The 27,758-nt window shown below is 38.5% G+C and overlaps 1 protein-coding gene across 4 annotated transcripts in view; it reads right to left on the reverse strand.

Moving 5' to 3' along the window:
* Nucleotides 1-27,758, reverse strand: part of vav2 (vav 2 guanine nucleotide exchange factor) — a 159,524-nt gene that overhangs the window by 19,636 nt on the left and 112,130 nt on the right. For all 4 annotated transcript variants that reach the window (XM_066712971.1, XM_066712972.1, XM_066712973.1 and 1 more), the window contains exons 3-8: nt 25,820-25,878; nt 19,163-19,231; nt 10,562-10,667; nt 7,496-7,594; nt 5,962-6,030; nt 5,731-5,831 (exon numbers count right to left, since the gene is read on the reverse strand). In XM_066712971.1, coding sequence (XP_066569068.1) covers nt 5,731-5,831; nt 5,962-6,030; nt 7,496-7,594; nt 10,562-10,667; nt 19,163-19,231; nt 25,820-25,878 — 503 coding nt within the window. The remainder of the gene's footprint in view (nt 1-5,730; nt 5,832-5,961; nt 6,031-7,495; nt 7,595-10,561; nt 10,668-19,162; nt 19,232-25,819; nt 25,879-27,758) is intronic.

Below are 27,758 nucleotides of genomic sequence, written 5' to 3' on the forward strand. Positions count from 1 at the left end.
CTGTGCGACACGATCGCGCCTCCCTGGCCCTGTGGATCCCCGTGAATCAGCCTGGCTTCTAATGCAGGGTATTACACTGTCGTGGTGCATGTGCCTCCGTGTGGGTACGCCTAGAATACATATTCATTCATATGTGTATAAAAAAAACTACAACAAGCACAATTTGCAGTATGTGATTTAAATACTCAAAATAGTGACATGAGAACTGTTGCCTCTTCCTGAGGTGTTGGGGAGCTTCTTTGTAGGCGAATCTTCAAAAAGCACATATGTGGTAAAATGGTTAGAAAAAACAGCAGCCTAAATTTCCTGGGCTGCTCGGCACGCTTGCTCTCAAGCACTTTCTTATTCAACTATGCTTCCTTATGCTCCTTTCTCCTGCTTACTTATGTATTGTCAGCACTTTTCACATTTTACTGCAACTTCTCCTATGCCTACCCTTCACCTTAACTGACTTAACTGTATTATGTCTGCACGTTAGTTCATTGTACTACGATGTATGCTTATTGTATTGTATTATTACACTTTGTTTAAATGACACTAAGGGTGTCTGCTAATACATGAATGAATACATAAATAATAATAATAATAATAATAATAATAATAATAATAAAAGCTGATATTGTAGGAGAAATCATGTTGAGAAGCCTGCAGAGACAACCTTCTGATTTCCTTTCTGTCTCCCCGTCTTGCCGTTCTGAGGAGTGAAACTGTCTGTCAGTTGTGTATTTATAATTAATCTCAATCCAACAAAGACTCAATGGCAGCCTGTATGATATGGCAGGTCAACACGTGTGAAAAGCACTGCGAGATCCACTAAGTGCGAATAATCCCTGGGGCCTAGCCATGTGCCACCGAGATGCACATACTCTAATGCCTTCTCTTCCTCTGAAAGTTCAAGTGGATCGGGTGTCTCATTATGAGAACTCGTTCATGCATATTATTTTTACAATTTAAAATTAATGCTGCCGATCTGCCCTAGAAATAATTTAAACAGTCGCCAATCTCCCAGCCCAACCGAAATGACAGCACACAAAGACTTGCCATTAGCGTTGACGCACATCAAGGTGTTGTGTGCTCTGTCAGTAAAGACACTTACATTGTCAGTTGGCCAATGACCAGAATAAAAACAAATTCACAATATCCGATTGGTAAATAGTTTATGAATGTTACACATTTTTGCACTTCAGTAACATTCATATACTTTTATTTTTCCCTTTAATTTATACATCTGTGATTAAGTAGTGCTAGCACATGTTTCTACTTTCTGAAAAGTGCATCTTTCTTTTTCCCCAAGCCGGATTTAAAAATACACGTGTTACCAAGAGCTGGAATTTCATAATGTCATAAAATGTGGAGGAGAGAGGGGGGCTAACTGGTTCAAATACAGTGCGTATTTGAGAGAAGCAAATATCATGTAAAATAAACTGGTCACAGCTTGACCCACAAAAACCTTTCAGATCTAAATAGCTGAATACTGTATCTGTTCCATAATGTGGTGAACCACAATTTATTATTACATAATACATACCATATAGGATGAAATCAGATTGTCAATACAAAACAGAATGACTGTGTGTTGAAATAATTAATGTGTGCGTTGAAAGGTTGACATTTCCAGGCACGTTCAGCTTTCAACATTTTGAGTTTTGAAGGACGGTGGGGGATTTTATTCATTTATACAAAAAAAAGAACCCATTGACAGAAAGGTCAGCAGGATTGAAATCTCAAGGTAATGAAATGAATTAAAAAGTGAACTCTGGGTTTGGAGCTTCTTCAGATTAATCCAATTCTGCTTTTATTAAATAAATTGGAATTTGAAAATATTATTATTATTAATAATACATCCCATCATTACAAAGCCAAAACCCAGTCTCCCTCAGGAAGCCTGCTTACCATATTAAATATGCATAGTACTCTCACACATGTTGCCATATTGTAGTATAGACTTGCTTCTCCTTGCCTTGGTGCTCCATAGATTTTGTAAAGGTTTCCCCTGCCTCTCTACTCCCACCATTACACTGTGCTTTACTCAGCTGTAGTGTTTTTTTCACTTAAGAGAACAAGACAACAAATAACACGGGGAAGACTGGATGATTGTCCAGAAAATACACCAGAGAGTATCCATTAACTCAAAAGATACATATTATATCAATTAAAATGTATTCTATTGCCTGATTCAGAACAAAATACTGTATCCTATAGTTAGTATTTTCATTTTCAATCCTTCAATGTCGGGTATGATTTCTTTCTCTGGACTATTACAGCGCCGTCAATGGGTAACTAAGGATTAAATGCATTCCAGTAAAGCAAGACTCAAAACTGGGAGCCCAAGGTTACATTCGAAACAGACCCGCCCGTTACTGAAGCTCCGGCTGGCACCACTGTGAGCAGCCATGCAGCTTGGCAGGCGACAATGACGGAATTAACAGAATTAACGGATATTTCAATCAGATCACAAATGCCTCTTTTGTAGAGGGAACAGAAAGATTAGTCTTGCCAGACCCATTTGTTTAGAGAGACTGTCCCAGGATGATGTTTCGAACGAGTTGTGAATGATGACAATTCATCTGAATGCAAATAAACACGGGGGCGTCTTTTCATTCAATATGCCACCCACACCCACACATGGCGCTGCTTATCTTTTAGGAATCTAGCCAGCTTTTCAGTGTCCCCCCAGGAGACAGGTGAGGTAGAGACCCAGCTCAGACTGAGACAAGAGCAGGCACAGCTCCACAGCTGACACAGGGCAGCCATTTGAACCACATCGGCCTGGTTTGGCTAGGCCTGCAGACTCTGTGGTCAGACATGCTGGATGAGTCGAGCATTCCAAGTCTAATACATATTATTAGTAGGGAAGCAAAACCTATCATTAGCATTACTTATGCTAAGAAATAGCAAGACGCTAATTTAAAGTAGTCCGAATTTCAAAATCTTGAATATGATGTAGCGTGGGTATTAACTAACAAGGTTATATAGGGAGATGTTTATCACCTCTGTACTTGCAATTTGTATGTAAAAAGAAAAAGACCCAGAACTATAACGTTTTATACAATAAAACAATGTTTCTTTGCTGAATTAAAGTTCTTATGCAAATTTGGAAGCTGACTTGTTTCAAAAAGCCAATAAAAACGAATAATGAAGGATTATCACATTATTTCCAAATATGAATTTCAATTAAATCACAAAATTGTGACAATCAAAATGCCATGGGCATTCAATCATAAAAATATGCACTCTGAAAAAAATGTAAGCTTTGTGTATTCCAGGTTTCTGCTTCAACCAATTAAAGATGCATTACTTAAACATTATTTAAATTTCTTGGTTATTATTAAATAAACAGGTCGAGGAGACTTTGGCATCGAGTGATGCCACAGGCTGGTGCTGGCATGTGAGGCTGAGATTCCTGACAGGAACCCATTCAGCAGACTGTAGCTCAGTCCAGCCACAGAGTGCAGCTAATCTTCACAGTGAAAAGAAGGGCATGTGTCCCCCAAGGCCGGGGAGCAGAAAGTGAGCTAGCAGCAGCGGTTTCAGCAAACTCATGGTGCTGTTCTATTGAGACACACACACAGACACACACACGCACATGTAATGGCTTTTTTCTGGAGTTGCTCCAGGCCTATCACTCTCTGTGTATAATTGGCTTTTCTTTTCCAGCCTGTTTTCCCCCGTCTTCTGTCTTACCCTAGGTGAATGAATGCTACCTCACATCTGTGGCACAGACACAATCAGACCCGGACACTACTGTCCACAAGGTGCCACAGACTTGGCTCTGAAGGCATCCGTCATGTCATAATAATTACATTCATACAGCAGGTTATGGGAAGAAATACTGCCACAAACTTCACAAACAACAAACACAAAGCTCCTAAAGATTTAAAAGCCTGAACAAAAATAGCATGCATTTAGCCTACCCTCAGAACACCTCCCCCCTGAGTGACTTAGAAACCTTCATATACAAGTTCTATATACAGCTTGGGCCCTAGGTGTATAACTGGCAGTGCACTGCATTTCTCAGAAGGAAAACTGTGCAGCAGAAAGACCAGCCAGATTTGACCGGAGCTCAGGGTCTGGTAGAGGACACAGGCAGTCAGTAACTGGCCGAGGCACACAGAGGATATTTAAGTGAGTAGCAGTTTTGTGGCAGAGTAAAGTAGCTTTTGAGAGGTGATGGACAATGAGATGAGACACACACACAATATACCCTTTGGTCCTCTGCCAATACTGCAGTTGTATCTACTGCGATGCACTCGATAGTACTGGTGAGTGCACAAAACAGCTTCTACTCTCTTCCCCTCGCCTTCAGGGAACATCACAGAGAATATCACTATCTCCTTCATGCTGAGCCCTTTCTCCAAATTCTCTCCTACAGCAATCATCTGTCTAACAGACCCTCTACTCCTCTGTGAAATGCAGTTTGTCTATGGCACAGATTACGTGAAAGCTGGTTGTTAAAAGGCCACATCCCCGCCTCATTTCCCTGAAAGCACAGGTCAAATAAAGAGGGCGGACGCTTGCTCGGCCACAGCGCAGGACAGACAATAGACAGTAGAGATCAAAACGGGTGCACTGAATGATTTTTCCATAGCCACGGCTGGTCTTAACATTTCCCAGTATCACTTAGATAACTGTGTTAATTACTGTAAGAGTTATTGTTTGTTGTTGTGGTTTTGGCTTTTGTAATGTATTGTACTGATTTGATTCCCAGTAGGAGGGTGCTGCTGAAAATAGAGCAGTAAGACAAAAGACACCTTTCCTATCCTTCTCCTGCTGAGAGTTGCTCCTCTACCGTGTCTCAGCAGTGGTCATAGCCTGACAACACAGTCCAACACAAACAGAACGGTACTTTATACACCAAGTGACTTATTTTAACCACGTCTTGTGGTTTCACAAGTGTCATAAAGTAGCCGCTGACCATAGAAGAGGTCGATATCCTATAGGATAATGATAAGAAAATGCTTGGCTGAAGAACAAGTTTAATTTTTCATGTGATCAATGAATGCAGTACAGAAGCAAGGAGGACCCTTTTGTGTTTTCCTGTTTCTTTACCTCTGACCTGCTTTAAAGAGAACACAACAAAACTGCAAAAGTAAAATCAGTTTCCTTCAGTCGAAATTACATGACTGCTGTAGGTTTCATTTTAAATGTTAAAAGCTTAGTAGGTGCCTAAGGACTGTATCCTTATTTCCATTAATCTTTTCATTGAGACTTTTATACCTATTGCGAAACAGAGACCCAGATGTATTCATTATTAAATTAACACACTTACGATCATTCCTCTAACCATATTAATTATGAATGTCTCCTCCTGGTTAATGTAATAATTTACTGCACCATCATGTTCCTCTCCAAGAGAGGATTTTTTTTCTTCTTTTGTGAAAACCTCTGTAGTAGGTCATGAATTTCAACAATTATTTTAAGTGATTGACAGTTCTTTTGCCAGACTGCCTTTGTGAAAATGTTTTAGTAACTTTCTGAGTCTGCAGAACACTGATGCAAACACTGCACTGAGACACAGTATATTCTTACATCTTCACAGAATCCTTTAAGAAAATGTACAAAGTAGGGATTAAACACATTCAAACAGTATATGAGTGGATGAATGCAAATTTTACCTCCAAAATATGTAACCTTTATAATGCGTTTCCCATCTTTCATTAGCAGAGAATGCAAAAGTCATTTTGTGTATGATTTTAAAATACATGTCTATGTGCGAAATATATATTTTACCTTTCCTTGAAGTCCAGGAATATTTTAGCAAGTCCGTTTCCTCCGCCCATCATTGTCATGTCAATGGCTCTCAGTAGGGAGAAGTGGACTTTGATCAATTCCTGCATTTCCAGAAAAATAACTTGTTTGTTATGTGGAAAGACATGGATCCAACACTTCAAAAGTTTCTCATTTGGCACAAATATAAACAATATTACAAAAGAAAAAAAAATGTATTAAGGTAATACTTGCCTCAAGATTAACAAAAATTGCTTCCATCTCTTGAGGGCATAGAACTTGTTTCAGTGGATTCATGTAATTCTGGAAAAAAGGAGATACAGGTCAAAGCAGGCAAATGCAAGAAGTCCAAAGCAAACTGCTTGACACGAGGAATGAAGCTCCGTACAGCAGCCATGGCCTGATCTTTCATAGCCAGGCTCATGCACACAGCTGTTACTTGAGCACATGAAAGGCGTTAAGAGGAGAGCATCTCAAACGACTCTTGGGAGGCAAAGCTTTGACAGCAGCTCTGCTTGTGGGTTTCATTCATTCAGCTCATCACTAAAGAACTGTCTCAGCCCTGATGTAAAATATATCTTCCACCTCTGGACAGTCATTGACAACCTCTCTCTTTATCCACCTACACTCCTGTTATGGAAACTGGGAATCACCGGACTCCCACAGTTGACAAATATAAAGCCGTAATCTGACAATTTTACCACAAAATTTTGTGCAGTGGATAAAGGTTTAAGAGGTAATATAACATATATAAGTTATTATGAGCCTTTTGCAAAGTTGAATATTTGCATTTTTTATTTGAGACACGCAAAGAATGCACCAAGGAACACTGAAAATCCTTCCTTAAAATACGCGTTTCTTTTGGCATTGTGCCCTAGCTACCTACCAAAGAGTTTCACAGTTATCTTTGGTGAAATTATCTGGCTTCGTTCTCACTGTTCAGAAGACAGATTCTCCCTATCAAGTAACTGGGAAATCACAGTTCAGGATGGCTAGTTACTCTACAGGCACATCATGAAAACACTGACTCCAGCTGATAGGAAAATCGTACTAGAGAGATGCATGCAATTAATCTTTGTGAAGAGAATGCTTTCTGTTTTCCAGGGATAATTCTGTGTTTCAGAGATAAGTTCAAAGGATATGATTTATCTTGGCTCTGTGCTTGAAGCATGCTTTCTTTTCATGCTGGAAATACTCTTTAATTTTCAGTCTCCATTTTTAACCTGTACCACCATGATCGTGAAACACATTTATTGCTCATTTGCCCCTACACTTAGAATGCAGAAGTGGTTCAATGCACAGAAGAAAATGTTTGGAAATCAATCTTCCAGAGCTCTGCGTAAGATCAATAACAATTCTCCTCTATCACCTCAATATGCGCAGTATGTCACAATTTTTTTCAAACTTTTACTATCAAATTAAATGCAAATTTAGAGTGTAATGCCCATAGTTAATCAGTGATTTCACAATCCTGGGAGGACATGTCCATTAAATGTGGTCTTTGTGGCATTTGTGTGGCAGGGGGTGTGTATTTCTGAAGCCCTGAGGATTCAGGCTATTTCACAGAATCACACTTTCCAATTGATTTTGTTCCTCTTTCATTTTTTTCCTCTCGAATGAAACTGCAAACATCTGAAAGGCAGCACTGTGACCCACCAGCAACAAGGAATCAATTGAACTCATCTCTTGTCAGCTCTGGGGCCGGTGGTATGAAGTTAGCAGCCCTGTTTCAATCCATGAACCAATCCCTTCACGGGGCCAGGCCTACCTTTTCAATGTCTTCCAGAGTTTTGTAGTATTTCGCCTCCGTTTCTTGAATCTCTAACAAGCAGCAGTTTCTTTTGTCATCTTCTGTCATTCCCATTTTCTGCTCAAGGGATTTAAAATGAATATAAGTTTCTTATATAAAAGGGCATTTTAAAGAATCTAAACCCTAAAGCTAAAGTAAGAACCAACAAAAGGATATTTCATCTGTTTGCATTAGGCAATGGGTGGCATCACAATATTGCCAACAGCTATATTTTTACTTCAAATGACCCCAGAATAATCTCTTTCAAAATGTGTCTAGTTTACTCTGCATATAGTATAAAGGACTATTAATCACTGTGTTTCAGAAATACAGTGAAACATTGGAGTGAAAAATTTCCTCAATCACAGTCCGGATCTAATAAACATCTATGTACGTATTCCTCCAAACATCTGGGTCCTGAATGAGCCAAGCCGATTTTGAACTGGCCTGCATATATATATATATATATATATATATACACACACACACACACACACACACACAATAAGGACATAAAGCCGCTTGCTATGTTATTAAACTGGGCAAAAATCACCAAAGGAAATATTGGATTTCTTCAAGGAGCTCCTGCTATTGTTTAACTGAAGTTGCATGATTGCTTGAACATTTAATATTCACTATTTGTTTTTCTTTATGGGAAATCAAAATATTTGAGCTGCTCCATATGGAAGTATATAATTTCTCACTCAAGATCTATAACAGACCCTCTGCTGCCTGGAATCTAAAAACAATCAAGAAATCCAGGACATTGTAATTAGAGTTACTGAAGAGGTCATTCAATCTTTTTGGTTTAATAAACGCAAACACTTGCAATAGCACTTGTTTTTCTAATTATAAAAAAGGGAGAAGAAAAACACGTTACCAAAGCAGAACATAAAAAATACCTAAAAAGATACCAAGTTAAACATCCATTTAAAACTTGTTTCCATAATTATTAAGAAAAAACAAAGACCTGACAAGACTTTGAAGTACATGGCTTTGTGACTAGCATTATAGCATCTTCTTCACCTGGGACAGTTGTAATATAATCCTCAACAATGCCTGTGGACTGAAGCCTAACGCTCATGCTAACAAGTGGATGAGATATAATTATCTATTCCTGTGAACCCAGGTGGAGAAATAAAAATTGGAGAAAGATGTATTGTGACACGTAAATTGTTTTGCTGAACCAAATGCCTATTCCAAAGCACGACAGACCTCGGACTTGCGGCTAACAAATACAACTTTATTTATAGAGTTTTTATGCTCTGCACACATGAGTTCATCTTCAGATACCCGGAGAATGAAAGTGAGTTCATTGCGTGCTTTGTTTGTTTGGTGTGATTTTTTTTTTCTGTATAAACAAATTTAGAATGAATGACTGTACCAAATGCAGATTATACAACAACCATGCATGCCATGTAACAAGACTGCCATGCGAATCAATAAGTCTGGCATGGAAGATCTTTGTGGAATGGAAGGTCTTCTGTAATTTTGAAACTGTAATTGTATTATGCCTGATATGTAAATTTGTACAGTATTTTGCTTTGCTCTTGTATCCTGTAAGTCACCCTGGATACCCTGCTAATAAGATAGCACCTTGGACCAGGAATCCATAGCATTTATATAGACAAGGTATTTTCCCTTCTGTATGTAGTGAAATGTCTAACATATCTGTATTGTGTGTAAATTTTGTATATGTAATTTAGGGAAAACTAAACACTTGAATTCTTCAGGATGTACACAATCTATTATCTGTCTATAGTCTGTTGCTATAGCAGTACTAACTTTTTCAGACAGACTCTTTGCAAAGAAAGAGAGTAAATGCCCTATCTTGATGGCACCATTATTGTAACAGTTGGCATTAGGCACTACATACATGCATTTGATATTTATTTTCAAACCAAGACTGACTACTTACCTGCATATACCTTATCTGCGGCATTAAGAAACCAAAGACAGTTGAAAAAAGACATGAAGTTCAGGGAGAACAAATGGTTTAATATTTATTTATTGTACTTACACTCACCTAAAGGATTATTAGGAACACCATACTAATACTGTGTTTGACCCCCATTCGCCTTCAGAACTGCCTTAATTCTACGCAAATTGTAGCCTCTTTTTCCTATTTGTAGTGGAGATGAGTGGTACCCGGTGGTGTCTTCTGCTGTTGTAGCCCATCCGCCTCAAAGTTGTACGTGTTGTGGCTTCACAAATGCTTGCTGCATACCTCGGTTGTAACGAGTGGTTATTTCAGTCAAAGTTGCTCTTCTATCAGCTTGAATCAGTCGGCCCATTCTCCTCTGACCTCTAGCGTCAACAAGGCATTTTCGCCCACAGGACTGCCGCATACTGGATGTTTTTCCCTTTTCACACCATTCTTTGTAAACCCTAGAAATGGTTGTGCGTGAAAATCCCAGTAACTGAGCAGATTGTGAAATACTCAGACCGGCCCGTCTGGCACCAACAACCATGCCACGCTCAAAATTGCTTAAATCGCCTTTCTTTCCCATTCAGACATTCAGTTTGGAGTTCAGGAGATTGTCTTGACCAGGACCACACCCCTAAATGCATTGAAGCAACTGCCATGTGATTGGTTGGTTATATAATTGCATTAATGAGAAATTGAACAGGTGTTCCTAATAATCCTTTAGGGGAGTGTATTTCTTGATAAAAGAAAAAAAAAAATCAAACCAGGTAAGGGCATTGAGAACGAGTTCTCATTTAAAATGCCGACCTGGCCAAGAAAAAAAACAATCATTGCTTTCCAGGTTTCAGTCAGTATGTATGATGTAACTTTAAGGAGCCAGAGATTTGTATCATCAAGGAGAGAGTTGGCTAAGTTGTGATCCTGGGAAAGGACTAGAGCACTATAACTTCTTCCAGGTGTCACAGAATAAAAAAAAGGCCCCGTCTCTGGTTTCGTTGCAGTACAATCTTAGCTAACATTTCCCTTCCATAACAACTTGTCATTATATATATAATGTACTGGGAATAAGAAGTATTCTTTCTGTGTAAGACTGGTAATGATTACAGGGGGATTCTCACCATGGGCTGCCGCACCTCCACCTTAATGATATCCTCATAGATATCATCTCCATCGTCCTCGCACGGCACGCAGTCGTAGATGTCATCCTCGCCAACATCATGTTCACTGCAAAAGAGAGCATGTCAGAAAAAGTCTGAGTCATAGGATGAAAAGCTGGTGCTGTACATCCTCTAGAGGTCCAAACAATGAAGGGGATTGTATTTCTTCTGCCCTGTAACTCCAGTTTTTATGGAAGCCAAGCTCTCAACCCAGACCTCCCTTAACCACATTTGGATTTCAATTTTAAATTGGTCAAAGACTTTCAAAGTTGCTTTCCTCTGCTTGGCTTGTACGATATTGTACTGTATACCGTACAGAAAGTAACTGTTTTAGTCACATGGAAAGAGTAATTTAGATTTTAAAACAAGACAAGGAACTTGTTGCCAGGATACCGAAGCTGACAATGTGCCCAAGGCCTCCACATCTACAGCAGGGTTTTGAAATCAGGAAAGCTGGATGAGATCATACAAATCTGTCATCAGCAAGGGCTGCATAGCACTTGTTGCAATTGTGTTTGACAGTTGGGTATGATGTTTCAACTGGCTCACCTATAACCAACTTCTGTACTGCTCGTTAAAATAGCTGACAATCAGAGTGGCCCCCGCTGATCCGTCTCAACTCTGAATCAATAGCTTAGAGCAACTTCGGATCCTTTTTCCAATTACATGGCCTTGATGTAAAGAGACAACCTGACACTCTTTTTTCCATTGATTTCACCAAAGCTGCTGAAAGACCAAGACTTGTGATTGACTATGTTTTGTCAGCTTTAAACACAATGTCAGTCTTTGCTAAAGCGGGGTTTTCAAAGACCTCTGGCCAGAGCTGGGGCATTAGCCACTGCAGAAATAGAAGTGTGTTTATCCATGTCAGAAACACACTATTCATTCCACAGTTACCAGGAAAAGATGCAATGGCTTAAGGGACGTCCCTACATAGACCATAAACCACCAGAAAGGGATATGACAAAATAATGTTTTTTTTTTATTTATAAGCCAGCAATCACATCTCATTTTCTGTATCTCTCTTCATGGTAATAAAGTAACAGAATTCCCTGGGAAAGAGCAAAGGGATTGGTGATCATATTTTACTGCATCATTAAAACCAACATTGATGGCTAAAATCAATGTGAGGGCCAAGATGACAACCTGGGCTTGATCCTTTCTAAATACATAATTTTACTTATTGATTTCCATTAGGTTATGTTTTCCTCTGCACTATCTCTACTTACTCATTTATTTCCCTCCCACACTCATAATGGGTGCCTGTAGCAGAAAGCAATCAAACTATATTCTGGAAGTGGATTGCCTTAGATCCTTAAAGTAACAACTTGGATCAATAGTCTACTGGCAATCATTTTCTTTTTGTTCTTGCCTTTTTAATTTTCATAAAAGTTTTCATTGTGATGGGGGAAGTGCGTTCAAGCTTTAGTCAGACCTTGTCTCTTCTTGTTAACTCTGAAAAGTGAAGCATGATAGAGGGGGAAAAGAAGAGAGTAAACAAATGTAAGTTTGACAATTTCAGTATTTTAAACCCCTATCTGAATGGCCCCTGTAATGAGCAGTTACTCTAATTCAATGAGACTCACCATTCGTCTGCAGCACTCCCCCTGACCTTAAGCTGCAGATGTGGAAATTGTCCATGTCACTTCATAGCCATCATATCAATACAGAAAAAATAAATAAAAAAACATCCCCCCATTTTGTTTCCTAGGCCAGCGAAAGTTGACTTATTATATACATTGTTTATTTTATGATGTCTATTTTTGAAAGCAGCCGATCTTTTTATTGACGGTTTGAATAGCAAAATATGTAGCCAAAGCATACGTTTAGTAATCATCTGAAATATGATGCATCTCCTGTTGGCATTAGCCACACAGGTTCCTCGAATGAAAGGTGGCTGAACATCCTGAGACCATTGGTTGTGGAAGGTGTGTTATTGTATACCAACAACGTACGGTGTTGTTTTCAGTGTGCATTTATGGTATCTTATTTAAGTGTTCCCTGACCAAAAAAAACAACAACAAAAAACAATACAAAACCAAAAACAACATACAGGAAAAGGGCAGGCAATACCATTTGTTTTTCAGCTGTTCATGCTCATCCGCCTTACCGAACCAAATGCCAACTTTTTGTACTAAATTGCTGGACTGCCGCTTGACTTTCAAACTGGTTTAGTTTTGTGCCACTTGAGTTCTGATCTCAAGCCAATCATGAATTCAACCGTTTTTGTCCTGCTTGTCAGTCTCTTATCAGATGGTGGTTTTGCGTTTTCTTGTTGTTTTTTTCCCCCAAATCACAGGGAACATTCTGTCTAATCGGAGCAAATCAAGGTTTTCTAAGGCTGTCTGCTCCAAAAAATAACCGTTAAGCTCCTGGAACTGCAGTGCAGAGAGAAAGTGGCAACTCGAATCAGGAGCGCAGGCCGTGAAAGTGGCTTCGGGGGGTCCTGCTGGCTCCTCCACCACGGCCTTGATGAACAGGAGCTATAGGAGACAGCCTTTCAGCGTGTCTGATGCTATCAGCACTCAAATGCTTATTAGCTGTTAATGAAATACATCCTAAGTGCTTCGTGTGTGGTAGAAGACATCCATAATAGTAGATGGGTAACGGTCCATAAGAAGGCTTGTGTCCCATCAAGTCACGTGAAGCCAAGCATTTGAATGCCAGTTCTTCTTTCCTGTGATACACTTTTTGAAGCGTGTCAGTTTGTGTCAGGGGCTCCAGGGGATATGAATATCTAAAGCTGTTATGATGTCAGAACCACTCAAAAATGGCTACTGACCATAATAATGTTATCTGAATAGAAAATCTATATACAACCATGTATAGACACACTTAAAATGTTTTTGGAATAAATTGCCACATGCTTTCCATTTTGTGAAAGTCTCCCTCACTGTATCTCCCTCTGTCACACATATATAAAGCACTGAATCCTTTTTTCTTATACAAAACTATTTCCCTCGATATATTCAACCTTTCCATTTTCCTGTCTGCACTCTGCATGTTCTAAACGTTACCTATCTAAACTATAAGCGGCTATGCAAGTATAAATTACTGGGGAAAAGGTTTGCAGACAGATGTATTCATGTGCAAAGATGGTGTAAACTTTTCCACTCAAAGCTTACTGTGTCCAGTGGTTAGATAAAAAGCAAGTTCCCAGAGGTGGGCTTGTATTTCAACTTACTGAATATGATACTCGCCCATGAGTCACAAACACGTCTGTCTGTACTATCACACATGTTTTGCTGTAATGACAAGTAGACATAACCAGGGGAGAAGGGAGGAGCTACATTTTTAATTTGAACATTTTCTGCATGTCTTGTGCTTTAGAACGATAGAAAAAAAAATCAGAAGGATAAAAAAACAAACAAAAAAAACACTATTTGAAACACACCTCTCTGAAGTTCACATTTCAAGCTCACTGCCCGAGAGATAGCCTTGAGTCGGCAGACTTTCCCAGCCAGCAGATGTGAGAACAAAGACAAACTGAAAAAGCTATCTGACAAGAAACGGGTCTTCTTCTGTTGGACACACAGGAGAAGAGAATCTGTGTTGCAGGATACCGAATGCCCTTGTTATACAAGTATGTACAGGCATTTTAGAATCATGTTAATGTTCAGTCTTTTTCTGTTGTTGTTGTTGTTTTACAAGCATATTTCATTTTTTTTTCTTCACAGGTATAATATGTTAAGAAATGCCTTCCTGTTTATTACTTTGTTTGATTTGTAAACATAATCTCCAAGGCTTCAAATGCCATACAACATATTTTAATATTTAATTTGTAATCGGGAAACCGTGACAGGAAACCTGAATGCCTGCCAACAAGCTCAACATTTATATTCCTTATTCTGTACAATCACATTTGGTAAAAAGTCAGTTCTAGCTTTCGTTATGATATAAATACACACATTCATATTTAATTATAACCAAAGAACTAGCGCTTAATGACCACTGCAAAGATGCATTCACGCAATGTTATTTGCAATTTGCATCAGTTTTCATATCCCAGGAAGTTATTCATATTATTTTCTATGCATATAGACAATTAGATCTCTGTATAACACATTTGGCACTAACAGGATGACAGCTGTAGGTGAATATTCAAACTAATGTTTTTCTTTCTCGAAACAACTGGAAAAGAACATTTACATAAACGAATGGTGTAGGTGGAATGCAAACTATGTCTTAAAGCGATGAAGACTGTCTGTAACCAGTTTGTGTTGTGTTGCAGTGTACAGAATATAATCTTTCTTCTAAATGATCTATATAAAAAAATATGAACATCGCTTTACATTTATCCGAACTGACCCTGAACATTTTATGAAGCATAATTAAAAGGACACAGGCTTGATTTTGACCAGTTTCACGGTCCACTCAAGGGCCACTCAAAGGGCTGTATGGAAGAGAGATTGATGGAAAGGTGTCCAGGTATTTAAGTTTTGTCGTTTCATATTAATTATCTTACAATTTGGGAAAAAAGGTATCCCTTCAACCCAGGTGCTGCTCTCTTGTTGCCTGGGGTCGGCCGGCAGGGCGCGTAGAGCTGGGACGACTGGGCGAGAAAGCAGGGAGACAGCACATGTCCGTCTCACTGAGGCTGCCCGTGCCCAATGCATCATGACATTGAGATTCACAAGCTCCGCGTTTCCGTTTGATTTAACACTGCATGGCCAAGAGAAGTTTGTTCCCAGTCTGACACGCAACTGAAAGGCACATCTGGGGCAGCCCTGCTGTTCTGTGACTTCTCCTCCGCACAGCTGTATTGTTTTTGGGGGAAGGACTGTCTGATCTGAAATGCATACAAAACCCGGGACGACACCAAGGACTCCGGACAGACACACCAGCTTCTGAACCTCAGTGCAAGAAAGAGCTTGGTGGCTGGTCAAGTCAGTTTCAACATCCAGACCCGGATATCCTTTTTACTCAGTGATCTGTTCCGAAGTCAATGTGCCTAGTTGACCCTGTCTTGTTGAATCACACATTTAACTTATGAGTGCTCTAGATTTTGAGGTAGACAACTAAACATCACCCAGATAAGACTGCATCAATCAAAGCACAAGTAACATGACAATCCTGTGTCAGGAGGAGGATATGAACTTAGATGATCAGGACAACTGCGAGAGGAAAGGAGAAAATACTGACTCAGAACTACACTTTTCTGCTTTTCTTATGACATAAAAATCAGACAGACACCCCAAAAAACAAAAACAAAAAGGTTTGGGGACCAGCCCACTGCACATCTCTCAGAAGAGCATAGTTCAACAGAAGCTGGGAAGACACCACAGAATTAAGTTATGAATTCAGTTAGCTGACAGAAGTTTTTTATAGTACTTTACAAAAAGCCTTCTCCCAGACCAAAAGAGACAAAACGCTGACTGGGCAGGCAGGTATTTGCGGAGATGTCCTGAGGGACACAACTCATTGTATTAAGGTGTTTTGGAATCCATTCTCAACACAGACCTTGGCCTACTATATTCTCAGGACCATCGACCGAGCCCCCGAGTAATTCTCACCTGTCAGATTTGTTTTTAAGAAGGCTTACCTTTTTTATACAGTTCTGTTGCCATTGATTTTGAGTAGATGCCAAAACAGGGATAAAGCCTTTCAGGGTTACACACAGCTTAAACAATCTCTCCTGTCCAGAATATAGATTTCTGAAAATAAGTGGGGGTTTTGTCATTCGCACAGACCACTTTTATTCTTTGAAAGTTTGTCTCTACCAAGTAAAAAAAAAAATGGCTTAAAGGAAAATGGGAAACCAATACAAAAAACATGAAAAGATCTTGGCCAATATGTTTTTTCCACTCTATGAGTAGTTAAATGTCACATGATTATATAGGGAAAGCATGCATAACATTAGCAAATGCTGTCCACACATACATACAAATCAAGTTGTTAGATTACACTAATACCATGCAATTAATGGTGCTTCTGTATCTTCTGGTCATATAATTTCTAATTATAAATTACAAAAACAACCACCTGCCATGTTGTACATTTTAGTTTCTTTTCCAGATACCATTATACTGTTGAACTAAGGAGAACCAATTAATTTTGCCAAATAAATGATTTGAGTTCCCAGCTAATTACCAGCAGGAGTTGGGGTCCGGATTAATGTGTGTGTGTGCGTGTGTGTCTGCGTGTGTGTCTGCGTGTCTGTGTGCGCCCACAGGAAAATAAATGTGTGAAACTCATTACAGGTTAACTACTTGCAACACTGGGACTAAAATTGACTACAACACATCTTTGTATTTTTTCTAGACTTACATGATAATGTGTCTTTTATTACATTTAGAAGAAAATAAGCTGAACATAAAAAGATATGCAGCTAAAATGAAAAAGCAATGTAAGGAGCAGTTAAAGGCCATACATTTAAAATATATACATTATTATTTTGTGCATGCATGTGTGTGTATGAAGATATGTCTGTGTATAAGCTTTATTACTACTCCTTTGAAATGCTTGCTTATGAGGGGATTTAATAATAAAAAATACTATTCCCCCAAGGAGTGACTTGCCTGAACTGCATAATATTACTTTTACATTTTCATATTGGCTTGATATGTACATCATGACACCTACATGCCTGACTGCTCCACTATTGTCCCAGGTTTTATTAGAAAATAGGCAACTACAGGAAACAGAGCAAAGGATAATCTTAAAAGGGATTTGCTATCACGAGCCCACGCAGGGCAGACAATAAAGTCCAACTTCCACTTATTGTACTCACCAATTATCAGTATTTTCCCCCTTTGAGACCCTTTAGGTTTCCCCAGGAGATTTATTTATGTATTCCACAGTAACTCTAGTGTGTCTACTCTGGTGTCACTATTCTCAGTTCTCTAGGGAAGGTGCTGTGTCAAAAATACCCAGTGGGTTTTCTTCCCTGCTCTTTCATTTGGTTCTTGGATTCCAGGGATGAGATTCGAAGCCCTTGATGAGTGCTAGCCCATTATGACTGGGCTAATGAATTATAAATCAAACACATATGTAAATAAATACAGATGTGGGGATAGGTAAAGCACTTTGAAAATGCTGAAGAAAATGTTGGATTTCTTTCTCCCCTCTAAGCCATATTGTTTTATCTTTTTCTTTCTCTTGTGGAGTTCAGTCAAAACTACAGAATTCCCCGCGATATAGCGGTTCTTCTTCTTCTTCTTATAGTTATAGCTTTATTTGAAAATAACTTAATGTAAGGTGCTGCAGAACTCAAACAATGTCACATACAGCTTATTTAGACTACTTTGATGTTGGGCCGATCCGGTGTGATGAAAAGGTTCACCGTAAAGAGTAAAGCGTTATTCTGAACGGAAAGGATTCTAGTAAATCAAAACCCAAAAATACTGATGAAAGATTCCATCTGGACAACAGGATTTAAATTAATCTGGTAACAGGTTATGATCTCCACCCATCTGTCAGATGTTTACCTTGAATCTTACATTATAACTCAGCCGCGTTCAACAAGTCCCTCTGTAAAATCACTGCTGGTCATACAGTCAACAGAAGACAAAACACTTGATGGAAAACAAAGTGCAGGATACAACCGATGACAGATTAGGGTTGTTTAAAAAGATCCAAATGGTTTGATACTGGATTTGCACCTGATTACTTTCTGAAATTGACTTTTGGCAAAATAGCTTGATTGGTGCATTTCATCCTCTGATGCAGAGCTATTCTTACACGGAAGTATTGAATAATTCAAATGAATTAAACAACCTCTATGAGCACATACATATATTTTACTACTGGTCATAGGCATTTAATTGTAGGTACTCAAAGTTGTGTAATAAGAGGGGTTTTTTTTTTATTAGCTTGGATTAATATGTAATGTACAATAATTGGTGATTATACAATGGGGAAATCTGTGGGAACTCATTTCCCAATTAAGACTCTGCAGGAGAAACGAGCTCTGATGATTCTTTGCCATCTTACAGCAATAATGCCTAACTTCCATTTTGAAACACTTCCCTCTTAATTAATCATTTCTCATGAACTGAGCAGGTGCCAGAGAGAAGCACCATTATCAATGCCAGTGCTTTCCTCTGCTTCAGAAAAACTTGCACAGCACTGATTCCATGTAAGATACGCATGATCTACTTCCCACATTTGTCTTTTTTTAAGATCTACACTTTCAAATTGCTTTAATCATTTTAATGTGTTATATGGAATCATTTATTCATAAGGCAGTCAGGGAATGGAGTTTCTCATCCTGCCTAACAGTTCTTAGAGTTTATGATGATAAATGACACCTATCACAGCACACAGCATAATGATTTTACATTAATCACCAGCCGAGTATCCTCTGTCACATCTAACGCCTCTATCTTTCATTTGATAGCTCTTTATTATCAACCGGCCTGCCATTGTTTTGATACTGTACTACAGTGAGCTAAAGATGTGTAGCCATGGAAACCACAGAAGTGACTAAACTGCCATTGCCGGAGAAGAAAAGGTTTCAAATTATCACAGAATGACTTTTAATATGGTGTATACACATATTATTTATATCTATCTTGTTTTGTAATGTAGCATTGTAAGCAAAAGAGGGAGTTTGACACCTACTCTGCCAACTCTTCCAAACTCCTGTAGACATCATCTTCGTTCAGGGCAGTATCCTCCGATGGAAAAGGCCTGTAAGACACAAACACAGTGATTCAGACCCATAAGCAGCATTCAGGGGATGAACAACCGATCCCATAATGACATCAACTGCAGTGGACAATTAAAAAAAAGTCATCATGTTAATAATAATAATGATAATATACCACAATATTTGTGAAGACACTGTACATTTCCCTTGAATCTAAATGACTACATTGTAACATTCAAAGCTTTTAAGATGTTAAGACTTAAGAAGCACTTCTGCGACATGTTTTAAACAAATATGGAAGTGCGCTTTGGACAGATTATTTTAATTAGCTCTAAAGGACTTTGGTGGCTATTGCTTCTGAACTCGGCTAAGGAAACATTTGATTATGTTCCCTAAAATAAAAAAATAAAAAGATTGAATATGCACTCAATAAAAATACAGATTTCTCCCCCTTATATTAGTAACCCTCATGAAATATATCACTTAATTACTTGCAGCAGAGACTGCTTAAGAGGATAAGTAGAACAAAGTGCTAAATAGTTTTAAATAACTGTGGATATTAACAGACCATATATAGTATTAGAACCCTTTGGGAATTAAAAAAGATATATATATATATATATATATATATATATATATATATATCACGAGTTTAAAAAATCCAGTGGTTTATGTATTATAAGTTTGCAATCTAAAAGTGTTTTTAAAGTGTTATTTGAAAAACTGAAGGCAAGTGAAACTAACATGGCATTAATTAAAAGGGTGCACCGAAGATGATTGAAAGGATTTTCTGAAGTTTAATGGGAGGTTAGACCAAGAGCTCCCTTATGATCTTAAATCGATGTCATAGTATATTCTATAGATGATGACAAAGTATGATGTCTTTTAAACAAATCAAAAAATCTCTTCTTGTGGATGGAAAAGTGCCCCCTGACGCTGGTGCCTGACGACAGACAGATTTTAGGGATTTTAAAGGCACAGGTTTAACAAATTATCTTAAACTGATGTCACGTCACATCAAAGTTTCCACAGAGGGCTTCTGGGGTTCATTAAAATAAACCTGGGCTTGTCATCATTTCTGAAGATTAGCAAAGAAAAAATATATCAGAAACCTATGAAAAAGTATTTGGTACGATACTGGAATGTCATTATATCCGTATGAAGCATTACATAATCCCAAAACCTAGCACACCAACCCGATAAAGGCTTTAGGATTTGTTTTTCATTTTTTGCATTAATGTGTCTGTATTTTTTTTAATGTAAATAAAATGACATGCATCTAAAACTGCCCTGGATTATAATTTAAAAGCCTTGTAGTACAACAGGAATTAAACTGTTTTTAGTGAATTAGGAAAAAGGAAATGAAAAAGCATATATTACCATCGTATTATGATTCAAGACTCAGCTCAATAGATATTTTACTTCTGTTCTGCCTCAAAATGCCTTTATAAACAGGATTCTGAAGATGCAACAGATCAGAATTAAAATCTAATCAAAAGCAAAGACCTAATTTTGGTCTTGATTTGCTCCACTAAGCTGTTTAAACTTGCTTCACTGCTACAGAAAAATAAACAGAAAAACACTCACTATCTCTATAGGATGTTCTGATGTAACAGCCTTTTGGATCCAGGAACACCCTGAGACAGCTGGGTTCCCTCTACATTACGATGTGACTTTTCATCAGGGAGAGTACAATTTGCAAGTCTAAGTGAATTCTTGTTAAAGGCCTCTCAAGTCATTATTTACTTTATAGGTATGGGAGTACCCATTGTGAGACTTCAGTTTCCTGGACTAATATTAATTGGATTTAACTGTAATTACTTCGAGGTATTCAACAAAGCTTGTATACTATAGGCTTTGCAATTCAGAAATTCAATTAGATTTTGACAGCTTTTAGGACATGCAGAAGTAGGCAATTCTCCAGCCATTATTTAAAAACAACTGGCAAACACTTTGCGGAAATTGATTAGTTTAATGGATAGTGAAACGATGGATCTAGAATCTGTCATCTGTCCTTGGGCTTTACATCTAAATATGTCACAAAGTTACAGCACATAAGAATCGATTAAAACAATACACACTGTTTTTCAAATACTTCTGTTGAGCTTTAAAACAAGCCAAACAGCATTTTAGTTTGTCTCTTCATTCCCTCAATTTTTGCAATGGCTACTTGGCTTTCAGCTTGATTCATTAGACACATGCATCTTTCCTTAAGGAATCAATCAATAAGTGCTCCATTTACTAAAACAAGATCCAAAGGCAGGGGAAGTGGCAGTGATGTACTACATTTGGTTTTGAAAAGGAAATATTAATTGTGACTACACTCCTCAGACCTCATCAGTTTAGAATAATAGCAGCCTTGAGCCATGTTCAACATGTATTCATCAACCGGTCCCTGCCACCAGAATAGCTTATTGGGATTCATTTAAAACTAGTGGCTGTGGTTCAACGATTCGAATACAGACACTAGAATTAAATGTCACAACAAAATTAATCTGATTAGACCCAGAGCTGGAAACCGTGACCAAAGGATATACCAGCAGTGTAAGAGGTAAGCTTCATACCCAGCAGCACAATTATACCCAAGGTAAGAACTGTGTCGTCTCTGTGTCAGGTGTTGTTTGGTAGAGGATGCAAAGGGATAATGAAAATGACATTTATTAAAGAGCGCTACCGAGGGCAGAACCCTGCGCTCTTTCTCCTAGAAGATATTAAGGTCACATATGTCAAAGGAATTGCTAAGACCTGTAGAACCTGTGAAATTAATCTCTTCATTCTGCCAACCAGTCATTCAGTGTTCGTTCGAGGTGGAGGTTTTGCACGACTGCAGCCCGTGTTTTTACCTGTTAAACTCTAAGAAATTTAACTCAGCCTTCTCTAAATTTAAGAAGTCAGCCTCATCCCTTGGGTAGTTGAATGCCTCTGCTCGTGGACAGTGTGTGAGGGAAAGTGTTCGTGAGCATTAAAATCAACACAACCGGCCGTGAGTACCACTGTGAGAAGTGACAAGTGTGTGCAGGTGAACAGGAAATGGACTGGGATGTATCTGTCTTCTTTCTTCTCCATTCTCATGAGCGACTGCTAGCAGAACGACTGTGTTGTTCTGTTCATAATCTCAGCACATGAAACCAGTCTCGGTAGTGAGTGATGAGTAGAAGTCAGGGAAAATATTGATGATGTTTATGTTTTGGTTGCTGACTAAATCACTAAAACAATTTTTGTTTTGGTTTTAATTTGATTCATCTGATAATTATGTTGATTATATTACTTCACCTTTGGGGAATGTATTGCATTTTAAATTAAAACTATTTTTATATATATATATACAATGAATGGAATTCTAAATCAATGCTGAAGACATTAGCTATTGATGTGTTAATTACAGAAAAATAAAGTAAATCAATCTTTATTTACTCTGTGCATGTTTATATTTTTTAATTTGTACATTTCTTGTATATTGGTCCCTGGGTATCAGCTAAATTAATTTGATATCATACATCATCATAATTAATTAAAAAAACAAATGTCTCCTTTTTAAACTAGAAAAGATTGAACTGGATATGACTGACGACTTATTTGGGATTATGGTTTCACCCACCCAACCCTGCTGCAGAGCTAGGATTAGTTAAGCATAATTCCAGGGAGCAGCAATTTCGTTTTCTCAGAAAAGCCTTTAAGTCATTAAGAATAAACATTGACATTAACCTGAGACATGAAAAAGCTAATGGGTCTGTGTTAATTAGACGTATCACCCTCACACACCGAACTACACTAATTTAATGCTTGCAGACCACAATCAGAAGGCAGACTGAGCAGGAAAATTACATAAAAAACAAAACATTACTTTTGGAAGCACATCTCCAGCGAGTTTGGTAGTGTTTTCATTGGTATACTATCTGCAGGAAATAAGACTGGAAACCCTGATAGGTAAATAAATAAAAAAATCCTGAAGGCACATTCTTATAAATACAGATATATTTATTTTATATAAATACAGATATATTTATTTTTTATATTATATATATATATATATATATATATATATATACAGCGAACCTTTGAACCGGCAGATTTTACTGTGTAAAGGAAGACATAACAAAGGCCCTTCTTCCGGTGTTGTATTGCCGTATGTGTTCCAGTAACACAGATGATTAATAAAGGCCTTCAGCATTCAGGATTTCACTGCGTTTCCCCTGGCAGGGGAGCAAGAGCAGAGACCAGAAGAGATGAGAAGAGTAGGCAGGACAGCTCTCTCCTCTACTCCTAAAGCCGGGCCCCTTAGCATGGCCATTAATGACCTTCTACACCCACTGCCAATCATCTGAGCTCCCCCTCCTCCCTAATTAAGTTAAAGTGCTTTTCAATTCTGAAAGATGCCTGCACACCATAAAGATAATCAATACGGTGGATGCAGAGACTGGAACGTCTATCGAGCTACAGGCCTATTCAATCCATAAAAGCAGTGTTTGCATACAGTCATAAATAACGATGTAGTTGTCAGGGGTGCTGCGAGTCTTGATGCCTGCGGGCGCTTTGCTCCCAAACATAAAACCACCTCCTATTGAAATCAATATTTCCCTCAAAGTCAAGCTTCCCCGTTGCTCCTTGTTCCGACACCTCTGAATCGCTGCCTTACTGAGGGAGGCCTACTTTACCTGAGATTTCACATGCAACTGAAAATGCAGTGAGGAATCACATCAGGCTGGCATGACGTTTTTGTCCTGCAGTGTGTTGTAAGCGACTACGTATTTAGTCATGGCAAGATGAATCAGCACCACCTCTCCACAGACATTTCTGTTATTAACTGTAGCAGCTCTGCAGAAGCACAATTTTTGTTAGAGGCGTCTGAGGATTCATGTTTCTCTGCCTTCTATCTAGTCCAATGCCAATTGCTTTCGTTCAGGTTTTTGTCAGTCAAGCTGTGGACTGGACTCCCCCACTAAAGATTTTCCTGATGAATCGTCATTTTAAGGTGAGGACACACATCTGTCAGTAATGTGGCAATCGAAACAGCTGTTCCTGTACAATAACACTAACAAAAAATCTGCACTTGTGTATGAGACAGGCTGATTAATGGAATTGGGAGAAATCAGTGTTTTTTTATGCTTTTGTTTTTTTTAAGTCAATTGAAAATGCCTTGCCCCCCCCCCATAACAACAGAGGTCCTCCAAGGATACATGGGAACAATACTTTAAGCTGAAAGCCTGCCAATTTTTCGCAATGGAAATTTGGAAAAAATTCTAGTTTCCATTTCAGTTTTAAGTCTTCTATGAACAGGGTTGAGTCAGGCATCTGAACACGGGTTTTGTTACTGCAATTAAATGTAAAAATGTATGAATACATTATAATGATACAAGAAAGAAAACAAAAAGTCAAATTACACTGTTATCCATTTAGCGCCTTCCATTTTTCAAGGCTTCATGGATGTGTAACGAAAGCCTTGTACTGAAGGAAAGTCATAAGGACTCTAAACTTTGATCTCAGCTCCCATCATACCCCTGGTATCAGGACACACTTGGTGCGTTTCATCACTGCAGGTCACACAGACATCCCCTCCAGTCTTAGTCTGGCATTTCATAGGGGCGTTATTATGCTAGCAGCATCAGGACAACACTTCACGACTTTTCACGTGCCCTACAGTTCAGGCTATAAGACTGAAAACAGACATGACAAAAGGATTGTGAAGCCCATTAACCTAAGTTAAACTAAAATTGTGAGAACAGAAGCTGCCGTTGGGTTCAGAGTACGGGAAAACTGCAACAAAGATCAAGTGTGACTGGATGTCACACTAAGACGCATTAAGACTCATCCACTAAACCACACGAGGCCAGCTAGGGACACAATCCAATGTTTGTATGTCTTTTAAGGACAGAAAACTGAGTAGTATATAAGTCAATATTAGCAATTTTTTATTAGATCATTAAGTAGTTGAAATCCTCTCCCGTTATGCTAAATTATGAAATAAATATTTGCCTAAATTACTCATACCGCTTAGAGTACTTGAACAAGGTGATGTCCAACTGTTCTGAAACATAATGGAGAGCAACAAATAGACCTGCCTTCAGAGACTAACACACACACAGGTTACAGAGAGATGGATGAAGTGTCTTCTCCCCCAGTGTTTGTGGGGTGCAGCTGTGGTGGTGTGGCTGAGACCTGGATCTGATTGTGCAGTGTGCACACCACAAAAGCACGAACTAAGCCTGCCTGGCCAGTCTCATCATTTCAGTGCACGCTGACTACACATTTGTAATGGGAATGTCACCGTCCAGCACTGAGCATGGCAATCTGGCAGGGTTGGCAGATTTGCATAATAGACTGATGAACTCTTGCACAAATGTTACATCTGTCCAGTTAAGCAGATAATTAGTTCAGTGAAGTTGCTGAACACTCACACACTGTAGATTAAAAAAAAAAAAAAAAAAAAAGAGCTAGTGGCTCCCAAGGATTGTGAACCTTCGCATGGATTGATGAAACTTAGATACACAAATGAATTAAGTTTCCTTGCTGAGTTAAGGGTTTGAGATGAATTTGCTGCTCCTGGAGGGCCAGTTCCCTTTATTAAAATATTACAATGGAGCATTTTAACACGGTCATTAATAAAGCAGGGATTACATTTCGACACATACCTGATCCCTTTAATCTGTGCAATGCTGTGATGGGAGATTCTTGAAAGTGCAGAAATGACCTGAAACACAACAGAAACACTTGATCAGAAGGTGTCATTTTAATACACTGAACATGTCTTTATGAGAAAGATTCGATCTGTAGACCTGCGGGACAGGGAGGCACTTGACATAAGCATTTTATAAGTGACAGTCGCCTTTTCCATTTCATTTCAGCTTCTCCATGGATTTGAACAGTATCCCAGGGTTAAAACAATGCTGTAAGGAAACCTCTGCAAAGATGTCGCCTTTCGGTGCCTGTTCGGAGGTTTGTGGTTCACCATTTTCAGAAACATATTTCCCCCATTCGGATTACAACATTGTTACAAGGTTAAAATCTTCTGGTATTTTAATTGATTTAATATAGCTATAAGTCACACATGAGTAAGCTTATAGCGTACTTAGATGAGATCCAGATGGCATTATGTTGATGTGGAACGATTCATGTACTCGGGTGTATAATGAAACTTGGATAGCTTACTAGTTTGAATCATCACCACTTTGAACAATTTGATCCTGAATTGCTGTTGCGATCAGTCTGTTGCCTGAATCTGCTCTGTACCTATGGTGAAAAGCCATAATATTCCTCTAATCCATCTCAAAGCACAGAAGGATCCTCAGGCTACATTTTTAAGATTAACAGCTCTTGCTAGAATGTACAGAAAATGTGTCTGGTGACAAAGATTTGAAATGTGTTTACGTATTCTTGGAGAAGGCTTCTTAGGCGTTTGCTTCGCTCTTCAGAATGATCATACAAGACACTGTCAGTACAAAGCACAAAAAGCCTGGAGGTTTTCAGTTTCTTTTTTTTTTAAGATATGAGAACGATTTTGAAAAAACATGATATTAATATTTTACAATCCAGAAAATTAGGCCAAGGAGTAATTTTGACAATGTTCACATCATTAAAAGTGACCAGATTTCTGTGGGAGGGCTGTAATACAAGAAAGCAAGACAGCAAGGACCATATGGTAGGTCTTCTCTCGGCCCTAATGTACTTCACCAATCTGACTGGAAACAGCACTGACTTCATAATAATCCCTTTTCACTAACACACTGAAAATACCAGTCAGTTGCAATGCAAAGCAGCCTACCCCAGAGGGAGCTCTTCTGCTACCGTCTCGAACAACAACAACAGCAGCAAACAAAAAACACCTCAATCATATGAAATATTATAAACCTTTAAAGCATAAACTTGTGAACATCATTTATAGACTAGTTATCGGATTTATAGCATGGACCATTTCCTGTATGGTTACTACAACTCAAAGTAAATAGGCAGATCGGAAGACTTCGCATCGCTGATTTGAACATAATTTAATTACCGTAATGCCGATGTGTGGGCACTGACCTTATTTGCTGATCATTTGCAACACTAAGACTTTTCCAATCTATTTCTGCACAGAATGAATAATTCAAACCTTAACAATCCCAACCTGCCAACTCCAGAGTTTTCATTTCGTGACTGCTGTACGCCACAACATGCAGAGAATCCACAATCTGCAATAGATATACTATAAAGCAATAATAACGTGAAAAATCGGCCTGGCATTGAATAAACACTTTGAAATACGCCACGCTTTGTTTTTTATTTCTTCTTCAAATTGTAATGCAGCTCATCATGTTATTTTCTCAAGTCATCAAAAAGAGTCAGGTTTTGCGTCGCTCTGTTTATGGTCTGTACTTTTCATGCACCAGTGCTTTATGTTTATGAATATTTATGGCATATAAATATAGACAAATCCAGTGCTGTGTTATCAGAGGAAGCCTGAATATTAAGCAAGACTTGTAATCTTTGCCTCAACGCCATCCATTATTTTCTCCTTTTAATCAGACATTAAACCTATATTGTCTGCCTCTAAAGCCTATTGATTTTTCTCTTTTCTTTTCTACCCATTAGTTA

Source organism: Amia ocellicauda, chromosome 9 (genome assembly GCF_036373705.1).
Source record: "Amia ocellicauda isolate fAmiCal2 chromosome 9, fAmiCal2.hap1, whole genome shotgun sequence".
Classification (NCBI taxonomy): domain Eukaryota; kingdom Metazoa; phylum Chordata; class Actinopteri; order Amiiformes; family Amiidae; genus Amia; species Amia ocellicauda.